Source organism: Thermobia domestica, chromosome 16 (assembly GCF_964235325.1).
Source record: "Thermobia domestica chromosome 16, izTheDome1.hap1.1, whole genome shotgun sequence".
Lineage (NCBI taxonomy): Eukaryota > Metazoa > Arthropoda > Insecta > Zygentoma > Lepismatidae > Thermobia > Thermobia domestica.
In genome coordinates this window covers 178,855,753-178,869,655 of record NC_137469.1, presented here as the reverse complement: position 1 = coordinate 178,869,655, position 13,903 = coordinate 178,855,753, and the positions used below count along the sequence as shown (strand labels likewise).

The 13,903-nt window shown below is 33.9% G+C and overlaps 1 protein-coding gene across 1 annotated transcript; it reads right to left on the bottom strand.

Moving 5' to 3' along the window:
- Nucleotides 1–11,320: 11,320 nt before the first annotated feature.
- On the bottom strand, nt 11,321–12,592 carry LOC145672697 (histone-lysine N-methyltransferase SETMAR-like). Its single transcript, XM_081741865.1, has 2 exons — nt 12,168–12,592; nt 11,321–11,777 (listed from the first exon to the last, which is right to left on the bottom strand). Exons 1-2 carry the CDS (start codon nt 12,590–12,592, stop codon nt 11,321–11,323), a joined length of 882 nt encoding a protein of 293 aa, XP_081597991.1.
- Nucleotides 12,593–13,903: the final 1,311 nt, after the last annotated feature.

Genomic DNA, 13,903 nt, shown 5'->3' with positions numbered 1-13,903 from the left:
TGCATAAACAGTTTATAGAGGAAAATTTGGTTGAATATCACTATGTGCCACGCAGTGGACAAAAACCACAAAAAGCTGATACTGACTTCCTGTTGACGCTGATATGATATTAAAAATAATATTACAGGAAGCTTGTATGACTACTGTGAAAACAAGAACAGTGTTTCCATTTTGATCGGTAAGTGTGAGCTAAGGAAAAGAGTTTAAAAATTGCTACTTTTGATATTCAGTTAATTCTGAATTGTGTTATCCATATTCTAGAGAATAGGCACCCGGTTGGAATAATTGGGAGGTTGACGAATCGGAGGAAATAAATCCAATCACCAAATATAGTATGAAAATAAGAAATCTGGTAGTTCATTGGCGTTCGCAAGTGATCAGTGAATAACAGGAAGGGAGTTATCCCAAAGAGTGAAGAACTCTGTATAGTAATATATTAGTTCTTCACTTATTCAATCGGCAAGAGTCGAAGGAATTACCACGAACACTTTGTGCGCGGATACTTGTGAAGCAACGTTTATACGGGAGTTACCTAAAAGACATGGGACTTCTCAGGTGTGAGAAGGAGACTTTCACTAATTAGATAAGTATATCTCTATTCTATACTTTACATCATATATATATATATATATATATATATATTTAACGTCACATTGCATTCTGTGAACAGTGAACTTATCCAGTAATGAAACAGGTGTCCGTGTGTTTCTTCCAATATTTGTGTTACGTGTTTGAAGGTTTTACCAATCGTTCAGATGCATCTTCTCCCAGCGCAGTCTCATATACGACTCACATGCCGTAGGCAATAATTACTCATGAAACAAATATAAATAACGATATTATTAAATAAATATAATAAAAGAATACATTTAATTAACCCTAATTAACAAATCCTAATTGTTAATATATTTTAATAAGTATTAATCATCATTAACGAGATTCAATAATCTATATATAAAAAGCTGTTTATTATTATTATTAGTATTAAATCTCATCTCTGTTTTTTTTACATAAAGCAATGGTGTGATGTATCTAAAAACTATAAAGTTCATTCGTCTCTATGTCCTTGTTCGTTTGATATCAGCTTTAGCTGAACTTGTGACGATAACATCGTCCGGTTCTTTTTTGTTTTGTTTTAGCATTACATAATTCAAGGCTGGAGAGAATAATGTTATTTGTTAGCTAAATAGTAACATAGTGGTAGAGTTATGTGTTTTAGAGTTTATATTAATTTATTTTATTAATCATAAAAACAGAGTTTTTATGCATAAAAACAGTCGTAAGCTGAAATAAGAATACAGTTTAGATAATTTAATTATACTCACTGCTTTGGCAATCAAACCATTTTGGTCTGTAAAGAGAAACTGCATTATTTATCAGAGTCACTTTATTTATTTTTGTTACATATTACTTTGTACCAGAAATTTTAAAAGTAGTGAAGAATTTCAGTGGATAAGTAAAATACATTTTAAATTCTTGATTTTTTTTCCAGTGAGGCTAAGAGAGACAGTGTAATAAAGAATGAATGAGAGCTTCAACTTTTATGATAAGAAGGCTTTCTTAGTGGCTTCACATAGAAGATCACTTTTACGCACAAGTGCATTCTCACAGACCGCTAAAAATTGGTTGAGACGCCAGGCCCATGAGTAAAAACTTCCCTTCTCGCCAGCTTGTCTATACTCGTACTGATTTTTTTCAAAACTTCATCTTTCAGTCCTTTATCTGCTATGTGCCAGTTTTGCTTTTATATTTCCTGTAAAGTAAAGATATATGAAATAAATAGTAATAGATAGATTCCAAGAATTTAGTATATAACCATATATAATCAATTATGTGTATATATCTATATGCAGTAGATATTAGGTTGTTTTGATTTTCAAAATTCAGTATTCTTTTAGTTTGTTTTAATTTTCAGTATTCCATGGTTATTAGTTGTTACGTTTCCGTATTTAGTAGACATTTTAGATTAGGAATAGATTTTAGATTTTTTTTAGTAAAATAAAAATATTATGAAATAAATATTATTAGATAAAGTTGAGAATTAAATATATAAATATATGTAATTATTTATATGTATCTAACTACATGTAATAGTTATTAGGTTGTTTGATTTCCAATAATCTTTAGTTAACAGCTTATTTTTACTTTTCAATATTCTAAGATTATTTAAATCATTTTAAGCTCAGTATTCAGTAAATGGATTATTTACTATTCAGTATTCAGTATTTTAGGTTATTATATTCTTGTTGAGTTTTCAGTATTTTATAGATATTTAAATGTTTTAATGTTTAGTATTCAATAATTACTCAGTTGTTTTAACTTTCAGTTGTATTATCTCGTAGTTAATAGTTTTTTTAATTTTCAGTTTTTAGTAGATATTTAAGTAGTTATTATATTTTGGAATTATAATTATATTTAGCAAAATTTTATTATTTTTAGACTACTATATATATATTTGTACATTGGCATGATGTATCTTAGTAACATTCCATATAAATTATATGATAAATCCTTATTAAAGTTAGTACATATCTCGCATCGTCTACAGAATATATAAAGATACAATGCTAATATTCAATAGAAAATTGTTAATTAGTACATTATATCTATATCCTTATATCATTATATTTATATTCTTATATCTTTAAATACATTATTGAATATCTCTAAGTGTCAACGAATTATAACTAACTAATTATGTGTAATTTCTATAGGCACTTTATTCTAGGTTACTAAAAGCTTTAACATAAGATAAAAACTCGATATGTACATGCATCATGCAACCACCCTTATATAACATATTGTGAGAACAACTACACAAGGCAAGAAAAAGTGACAATGGCTTAAAATAACAGTTGTGTTATTATGTACTGAATTCTACTAATACTACATGCTACATTCCAATGTTCATGCTACATTCTATTTAGTTACCCGAACACATATACCTCATTTCGGACGAGCCCCCATTTGTGACGATGTGCAAACTCCATTTTAAGTATTTAGCTCGTAATTTCCACACAAAGATGAGATCTGCTCGCACTATAAGTTAGTGGATGTCACAAAAGTTTTATAATCAAATTACACCATGACTTTAATGGGAAAAGTGGATTAACCTAGGGGAAATGACAACATATAATTCAAGTTATTTAGTTTATTATACAACTAAAATGGTAGTATACATCAACATTTAATTTAGGTATTTTACAAAAGTAATTTGATATCTGCCTCTTCATTGATTTTCGACTACATTAACATAAATTGAATAACTGATTGGACATTCAAGTATTTGAGTTAGCAAAGATGGAAAATGAATTACGAGTATGCGACTTATAGTCTTAGTCGTGAGAGTTTTACTATCGACTGATGAATCATTTTGTAGTGCTGATTGACATATTATTACTTGAACTCAAAATAGCAATTGTGCATGTACATACCTTGTATAGAAGTCTTGTTACACCTTGCAACTTGGTGTCCCGAATGTCTGAGTTACTATGCTCCTAGTCACTACGTCGTTGCCGCCCGAAGAATAATAATCTAGACCTTGAGGTCCCTTTTTATTATTTTGCAAGGGCCACTCCCAAACCTAACATCAGTCATCACATCCTGGTCGTCAGATTCACAAATATGGAAACTTGTTGCTCTTTGCATTCTGATTGGCTATTAGCAAGTAACCGCACCCAAAATTATGGCGTGATCCAGCACGCACGTGGATGGCGTGACTGTTACCGCCGGAAGATTTCAATAACAGGATTTCCAGAATTATCCACATTTATCTATGACTGGTCCAGAGATTCTTAACTATTAACCAAAATTTCCGCAAATGCGGGGTCACGTTGACAAAATTGTAATTGTTCATCCTGTTAGTAACCAAGCATAAGTAAACATCCTATGAGTTTTGCGCAGTAAAACAACCACAATCACCTTCGAGGTCTTGCGTAGTTCCGTTCTCTGTTACCAGCTCATGATAAGCTAAAAGAGAAAACCGTCCTGTAAATGTACATTAATCCAAAATATAGCCTTTTTCAATTCCTTCAATAAAGAGCAATGTAACCATATTTTGAATCCGACGTCACAATAGGACAGAGGTTTTTGCAAAACAAAGATTTAAAAAACATGAACCCATCTCAAGAAAGCACTTTACAATAGAAAATACAAGTAAACAGTTTAAACAACACTGGAAGCAGGAAACAAAACATCTTCAAAGTAGGTACTACTGTAAGAAACCTTGGTAACAAAAGCTCAAAAACTGTTGCTTCTGCAGTATTTAAGAATTATCCAAATGCAATGAAGTCGATTAATCACGGAATTAGCATTAACATTGTAAGCCATCAAGGATTTTCAGAGGCTATCATCAGTATCACCAGATTCTAATGATAGTCATAGAGCCTGATTGGATCCATAGGCCACAAAGAAGTAATTGAGTGTGTCTGCTACAAGATCTAAAATAATTTTGCTTTTTAAGTTATGATTTTCTTCTTATTGCAAAACATCATCCTAAATTTGGTATCATGTTTAGGTGGTACAGAATGCTTCTTATAGCATTCACAGGGACAACAAGTCGAAATAAATAAGTGGATGAATAAATACAATCGTCACAAATATTGCTGTAACATTATTCAAGTAAAAGGAAACAAGAATAAAATTCAACAGTTTCTGCAAATACGTTATTTTAAGTAATATGCAAGTCTCTCACCTGATTTTTCATGCCTCTATGCTCGAAATTAGGTTTTGGGAGTTTTATTACCCTATTCGTCTCTGTTCTCTTGAAACTTGTTAGAAGTCCCCAAACCATTGATGTTTGCGATACTGTAGCATTCTGAGTGTTTTACACTGAAGTATGATTATGATATTCTAAGGTTTTTAACACGCAGATTAGAAATATGATAGGGTCTGATATAGTGCCATTAGAAAATATTTTTGTTGGGTGGGAAACGCCGTTAATCTAGTGGCAGTGTGGATATCTCCTCTCGACGTTTACATCTTGCAAAATGTTAGCATTATCTCTTAATTTAAAACTAACAAGAACATTTTACCGTGTATTTACATACACGAGTCGAATACTAAACCTATGTTACTTTGCTCTGTTTAGAAAAGCGAGAATCTAAAATTTGAAATTATAAAGAACGGAGTTTAGGTAGGATCCATGCCCTTGAGTGAAATCCAAGACTTCATTTAACAAGTAACACTTCCCAAGTACAACACTCCGATTTTGATGAAATTTGGCAGGTAGATACTACACACACACTAAACAAATACGTGTTTTGTATTTTCTGCGAGAAAGCGGTTTTATTGGACAAAAGCCTTCACACAAACTTTTTAAAAGTTGACGTCCGGAAGACAAAAACAAGTGGATCGGAGTGAAGAAAATTGTGCACAGATATTGCAGACGTAAAATGAGGGAATGCGTGTTTCCTATTTTCCTGAAAAAACAACGGTTAGATGGGGCACAGGCCCCTCCAAACCTTTGATTACGAAGTATCAAAAGTGCTAATAACAGTATGTCAGATGTGTGTAAAGGACATGAAGAATTGCAACGAAACTTTGTGTAGGGACAATAAGCAAAACATTAACAATTTGTTTTTATTTTTTGCGGAAAAAACTGTTTTAGGGGGCGAAATGCCCCACCCAAACTTTTGAAATTGGAGTACCAAAAGCCAAGAAATAGTACACCAAAGTGAATGAAATTGTGCATAGGTATTGTAGACGTAAATTGAGGTAATTGGATTTGGTATTTTTTTGGAGAAGAGCCGTTGAGTGGAGCACGGACCTTCTAAATCGTTGTTTACGAAATATCAAAAGTGCAAATAAGTATACATCAGAAATTCCTAAAGAATATGGAGAATTCTTTAGAACAATAAATGAAACAAGTTTTACTTTGTGAGGAAAACAGTATTGGGGACTAGGCACCCAGCGAAACAAAAGTAAGTATTACCGTAGTAGCACAGGAAAGATTGGAACGAAACAAATGAAATTGTGTGTAAATATTGTATAGACTCTACGTATGTACAGTAAGGAATTTCGTGTTTCTCAAGTGCCCCTATCCGTTTTGCATCTAATTTGGCACGTGAACATCAAACATGAAATCAATCGACATTTGTTTTTGCTGATGCGGAAAAATATTGTAAGGGTTAAAGGTACATCCTGAAATACTATAAAATATTCTATACTTTATCTGCTAAATTGGAAGTAATCGGATGGAGACAGTTGTAAAACACGAAAGGCCTTATTTTACATATCCAATATCTATATACAATTTAACTCGCTTCGATCCTCTCCTTCCGCCATTCAACGCCTCAGTCTACTCAAGAGTTTTTTTTTCTTTTCAGGGAAATACGAAACACGTATTCCCTCACCTTATCTGTACAATATTTGTGCATAATTTAATTCACTTCTGTCCTCCTCTTCTTGCCTTTGGCCGTCAAATTTCAAAATATTCGTTGGGTGCTTTTACCCCTATACTGTTTTTCTGCAGGAAATAAAAAAACGTATTCGTTTACTTTTTTTCTTATTGTCCCTGTGCAACGTTATTTCTATATATTTTCTGTTACGTTACATTTCCTGATTCGAAATGCATATATTAAATGTTTATACTGTACAAGAGATTACATTGAATTAAACAACACAGTTATTAACTTTCGAATATATATATTCACTTGCAACATATATCGTGTTTGCCACCTTACAATATTATACATTCAGTCTATACAAGATAGCAGTTCGTTCTATCTATCTTTCTTTGTTACCATAACAATCACATCAAACAGGTAAACAAATCGTCGTAGCAACGAAATTAAGAAAAATAACTCAATATGATATATATTGACAAATTTGACAATAAATATGACAAATATTTAAATTATTTCTTTATATTTTTCTTCTTCTTCTTCTTAATTGCTTGTGCCTTTAAAATAGCACTTTTGCTCGTAAATATTAACAATATTTAGAAAATACATACAAAAATGGACATTATTGTTGTACCTACATAAAGTTTTGTTAAAGTTCTGATGATTGCACTTCAGACATACTATTATTAGCACTTTTGATATTTCATGATCAAAGGTTTGAGGGGTCCGTGACCCACCCAACAGTTTTTTCCAGGACAATACGAAATCCGTATTTCCTCATTTTGCGTCTATAATACCTGTATACACTTTAATTCAATTCGGTCCATTTCTTCTTTCCTTTTGGGCATTAATTTTCAAAATTTTTGGTGGTGGCTTTTTGTCCCTTAACACCGCTTTTCCGCAGGGAATAAAAAACGTATTCGTTTATTTTTTTGCCTATTGTCCCTACAAAAAGTTTCGTTGCAATTTTTCATGTTCCTTACACACATCTGACATACTGTTACTAGCACTTTTGATATTTCATGATCAAAGGTTTGGAGGAGTCCGTGTCCCACCCAACCGATTTTCTCCAGGACAATACAAAACCCGTATTCCCTCATTTTATGTCCACAATATCTGTGCACAATTTTATTCACTTCGGTTCACTTCTTTTTGCCTTCTGAGAGTCAACTTTCAAAATTTTGGGTTGGTGATTTTCCTCCTAAAACCGTTTTTTTTCGCAGAAAATAAAAGACACATTTGTTTATTTTATGTGTAGTATCTACCTGACATATTTTATCCATACTGGAGTGTTACACTTGTAAGTAGGACTCTGTCGTGAGCCTGTTGAGAGAGTATTCGTTAAAAGTCAAAAGGTTGACATAAAGGAACCTAACCTTATATCTATGTACAGAATATTAACAGTCTAGCAAGCCATACTCCGAAAAAGATGTTACCCCCATTATCTAAAATGGTGATATATTTAGATGTCATTTCGAAAGAATTCAGTACAATTACTTTAGTTTTCTGAGTTATCCTGATTATTCTTCCTTACCTGTTTTCTACATTTCCACATTCAGTCCGAGTATCGTAAAACTTGTTTGATTTCACACGCTAAATCTTAACGGAGATTTACGTAAGAAACGTTTCTTGTAAATACCGTACATCCTTTCAGTTATCGACGTTTGAGAGCCAACGTTCTCTCGATGCACATGCGATACCTTGAAACTTCAAACAATCTTTCACAATATACTAATTTCTATTAACCCAAGGAAACAGAGTTCACATTAAAGTGATGAGTACAGAATTTATGAATTAGAATATCGCTAATATATTTATGACCTAAAATGATACTGGGGGAGAGGTACAAGTACGTTCAATAAATTTTATGAACATTAAGATGTCAACTTGTGCTTTGTTATATAGCACAAAATTTTGTTACACGTGTATTACATTCCATTATGTTTCTCACACAGGACCCTTGGATACTGAATAGTCTAACAAGGCACATCGCCCAATTGTCCGGCTCCGAATTTTTTCTAGCTGATAAAGGACATATATGCATTATTTGTGATGACAGAAATTTTTGCCGTGGTGCATGTTTCCTATTTTTTATAATTTTTAAGAGTTGTGTTGTGGTTATTAGAGATTACTGCAAAAGTCCCTTACTAACCTTTGTAAACGGAGCGTTAATGAAAGAACAATCAAGTAGATACATATAAGACCTAGGGAGAAGTTGTATGGTAGGTAAGACCTTGGCGCAGCCTTCTTGAAACCCACCATTTTGAATTAAGGTCAAGTTTTTAAAATAGGAATAGGGTAATATGATACATAATTTCGGGCTAGAATTTAATCAGAAAGATGATGGTGAAGCTAGTTTTGAGATACACTCATTTGAGGAAAAGTTATAGGCATTTAATTGTTCACTTACTACGTGCGAAAGTCCCTTACCTCCGCTTCTAACTCGCGTATTAATGATAATAAGTGAACAAAAGCTTCGGTAATACATATTATGCCTAGAGGGAAGTGATACGGTAAGGATATTCTTGATGGCAGCCATCTTAAAATCTGTCATTTTGAATTAAAGTGAAGTTTGAAAAATGAAAACCATAGAATGTGACACCTGCTTTTAATAGCAAATTTCCCCAAAAAGCCAATGGTATGCTTATTTTTGTTCTATAATTAACCAGTGTGAATGTAGGACTGCTTCTAATGTGCACCAAACATCCATTATTCGATCTCTCAAATTGGCAACACTAGTAATTTTCACCGCATGTTTTAAGATTCCAACTGGCACTTTGCAGTTGTTGTCATGGCTCGTGTTTTCTAAATTTATTACATTTTTTAAGAGTTGCGATTTGTCGGTTCATTGATAGTGTTGGGATAAGCATCCAGCAATCTTTCTGAATTTTGAAGACTTGTCATGTAATTATTTATTTCCTATACCTGCCCTTCAAAAACTCGTTTACTGACACGAATCATCGCACAACGAAACAATTCCAACTTTGCATTCAGGTAATACCGAAGACGTAGCTTGTGTAGTACATGAGACGAAAAATCAAATGAAAATTCACTTCAAAAAGGAAAACAAAATATGATTATTGTGTAAATCAAGGGTCATTTGTTTTGTTTTATATTTATTTTTTATTGTATATTTATTTATTTATTTATTTTCAATTTCAATTTTTTAGTTAGTCAGACAAAAAAATTATTCATTTTGTAGCGATTGTTGTCAATGATCCATGATTGTAAAATTTATAATCAGTATTGAACGGGAACTCAATCAAGTTGCACCTCTTTATAAATAAGTTGCGTGTTTTCATATTATGTTCATGGTACAAACAATGTTGTGGGAAGAGTCATATAATGCCTCTTTGATATTTTCTAGCATTGCTGCTGTTTCTTAAATGTTGTATTTCTTAAAAGTATTTTATTCTTTGTCGTTTGCACAACATGTAGGCTACATTTTCTGATAATTTTGTGTTCGTATAACACAATTTGTTATAATTTCGTTTGTATTTCTTTACGTCACATAGGTCCATAGGTTCTTCATGTATTCTCCTTTAAAATAAATAATTACACTGCAAGTCTTCAAAATTCAGAAAGATTGCTGGATGCTTATACCAACGCTATTCACGAACTGACAAATCGCAACTCTTAAAAAATGTAATAAATTTAGAAAACATGAACCACGACAACAATTGCAGTGCTAGTTGGAATCTTAAACCATGCGGTGAAAGTTAGGAGTGTTACCAATTTGAAAGATCGAATAATGGACGTTTGGTGCACATTAGAAGCAGTCCTAAATTCACACTGGTTAGTTATAAAACAAAAATAAGCATACCATTGGCTTTTTGCGGAAATTTGCTATTAAAAGCAGGTGTCACATTCTATGGTTTTCATTTTTCAAAGTTCACTTTAATTCAAAATGACTGATTTCAAGATGGCTGCCGTCAAGGTCATACCTACCATACAACTCCCTAGTCCTTATATGTATCTACATGGTTGTTCTTTCATTAACACTCCGTTTACAAAGGTTAGTAAGTGACTTCTGCAGTAATCTCTAATAACCACATCACAACTCTTAAAAATTATAAAAAATAGGAAACATGCACAGTGACAAAAATTTCTGTCATCACAAATAATGCATATATGTCCTTTATCAGCTAGAAAAATTTCATTGAAATCGGAGCCAGACAATTGGGTGATGTCCAATGTAAGTTCAAAAAAAAGGAAAGGTGGACTAATGTCACGATTCATTTCATTCCAGGGAACCTTTTATTAAAAAGAAAAGAAAAGAAAAGAAAAGAAAAGAAATGCAAACAGTGAATTATTAGGTTATAAACTACACAATTATGAATTGTGGGTTTAGATTCCAACTAGCCTTTGGCTAGCTGGGGCCTTCGAAACCAGATCCCCTTCTTTGCTTGGCATACGGCCTCCCATCTCTTAAGTATCGGTATTTGCATCAACAGTGAATTTCGTGCATTTTCTCTTAATATTTCCTAAATTTGGCCAGCTGGGGCTTTGCCGCCAAACTTGCGCTTTTGCTCGACCTACAACCTCCCATTTGTTAAACCCACAATTCTACCATTTTTAATCTTATTTTCGTATTTCAACTGTCTAAAACAAGATTTTGTATCCCAAGAAAATGACAATTTTAATAACACGGGAATTTCTTCATCTCCCCTTAAAACCCTCGTAAAAATTTAATAACATTCACTCTTGGCAATTTTCCTGTGGGTTTGTTCCGGAAAGCTGCAATCATGCAAAATTTTAACTTTCCATGTCAACCAGAAGTATCCGTTATTTTATTCCCGTTTATGAAAGTCACAGAAACGCAAACTTTTACGAGGTGTTGAACTTCAAGTTTTTTACCTCGAAAAATTGAATCTTCGATTTACCAATCGAAACCCAATTGTCCTATATATAATTGAATTATACAAGGTTTGTCCGGAAAATACGTATAAAAGTTGAATAAGAACTTTGTTTTACAATTACTCAGGTATTACAATATGGTCTCCTTCAAAGTACTCTCCCTTAAACAAGATACACTTCTGCCAACGCCGTTTCCACTGTTGATAACATTGAAAGTTTTCAGTTGGGATGCTGTTCAGTTGCCGTGTCGTTTCTGCCTTGATGGCTTCCACATCTCCCAAGTGTCGCCCTCGAAGCACCATTTTGCGTTTCGGGAACAGGAAGAAATAACAAAGGGCTAAATCGGGTGAATAAGGCGGGTGGTCTGTCACGGTGATTGAGCTTCGGGCCAAAAACTCACGCACAACGAGCGACGTGTGAGTAGGCGCATTGTCGTGATGAAGGATCCACCTGCCCCCTTGTGCCAAATCCAGTCGAACTCGGGCCACACGAGCTCTGAGACGTCTCAAAACGTCCACGTAAAACTGTCCGTTCACACTCTGGCCGGGAGGGACAAATTCCTTGTGAATAATGCCCCTAAAATCAAAGAAAACAATCAACATTGTTTTCACATTGGATCTTGCTTTTCGCGACTCTTTTTGTTCTCAGCCCCCGCCAAGTGAACTTTATGGTGGACAAACACCGTGCTCGTGGGTTTTCTCGGGGTACTCCCGTTTCCTCCCACTTTCTTCATTCCACCATTTTCACTCATCTCTCATTATCACCGTCTCCTTTAGCCTAACCGGCATAACCGTGGGACGTAAAACTCAAAGATTTCATTTCATTTTTTTTCTTTTTGTTCTCGGTTCTCCTGGTAGCTTCCATTCCTTGCTTTGAGATTTGAGCTCCACATCGAATACGTAAAACCAGGACTCGTCTCCAGCGAGGACTCGGTTGAAAAAGTCCCGTCTTTCCTCTGCTTCCAACCAATTCTCACAGCACTCAACCCTCTTTGATTTCTGTTCTGGAGTCAAGAGCTTCGGTACGATTTTCGCACACAATTTCTTCATTTCAAGTTTTTGTGTCAGAATTTCGTGAACGATTGTTTTGGGAATTGACAGCTCGTCAGCAATCATTCTGACCGTCAATCTACGGTTTTTAAGAACACAAGTCCGAATTCGTTCAACATTTTCATCAGAACTCGATGTCGACGGGCGTCCTGGGCGAGGGTCTCCTTTTACGTTTTCTCGGCCTTCCCGAAACCTTTTTAACCACTTGTTCACGGTTGGTTCCTTCAGAGAATTTTCTCCGTACACTTGTTTCAAACACTCAAAAATCTCACGGCCATTCTTACCTAGCTTTGCAAGAAACTTGATGTTGATGCGCTGTTCCTCAATCAGAGAGAGCTCCATCCGACGGCAGGTGAAACAGGGTAACTTTCAACAAGCAGCCACACACTCCTACTGACACGCAGGGCGCTCTGACTCGAACTGAGCGTTGATGGGATTGGCTACAGCAGTAGTGCCACCTGGCGGTGACTGCAGCTTGTAAAATAAAGTTATTATTCAACATTTATACGTATTTTTCGGACAAACCTCGTACATACATATTAGAGTAATTCATTTGTTTGTTTGAAGTGTCGTGTGACTTTTAAACACGTCTGATGCGTGGACCTACAAAGTATGTTGGAAGCAAACAAACGCATTGCACTTAAACTTTAGTCCTTTTTCATTCGAAGTCTAACAAAAAGAAAGCACTAAAGAGCATATTGGAATGAGACTGAGATAAATACTATTTATTTATCTTCTAATATATATTAAAAATTAGTAGGTTATTTGTAAGGTTTGCCGAGGTTAACGTAAATAAAAACTCGTGTTGTTACACAAGAAATGTATTTTGGTGTTAAACGAAGAAAATTACTTGTGTTAGATTTTCTATATAGTACACTATAACTTGAAATTTAAAGTATTTGATTATATGGTAAGATTGTACGGCTTATTATTATCTTGTTATACAAATTTTGTGTACGCATTTCCAAGTGTCATGAAGAAGAAAAAAATGAAATGAAATCTTTGTTTTATGTCACATGATTATGTCGGTGAAACTATAGGAAATGATAATCTTGAAAAATGAATGCAATGGTGAAATGAATAAAGTGGTAGGAAACGGGAGAACCCCGAGAATACCCACGCACAAGGAGTTTTTCCACCATACGTTTCACGTGGTGCGAGCTGGGATCGAATTAGGAAGCCTACGCACTAGACGTGAACGCTTTACCATTGAGCCACCGTTGCCCCTGTCATAAAGTTGAACTTGTATCCTATTCTATTGATCAATCTTTATCATAGAAATAAGTAATGTAGCTCTGTTTCTGTTTCTTTTTGGTCAAAAGTTACTCACCTTCATTCACAGTAATGTAGTAACAGTTAAAGAACAAAGTTGTCTTAAGAAGGCAGAAAAGTCCTAAATTAAGGTAAGTTGTAATGTTAGTTATTAATATAATACTGAAAAATATATTTTTTATTAGTTATTTTATTTGTTTAGTAGTATGTTTTATTTGATATGACAACATTGAAGTAAAACTGTTTTATCTTCGTAACACTTAATCATGTATACATACGAAAGTACAGTGCAATATTTATACAAATGTACGTACAGAAAATGAAGTAAATTCATATTTATACAAAACAAACACACACAAGCCAACAAATCATACGCTGGCA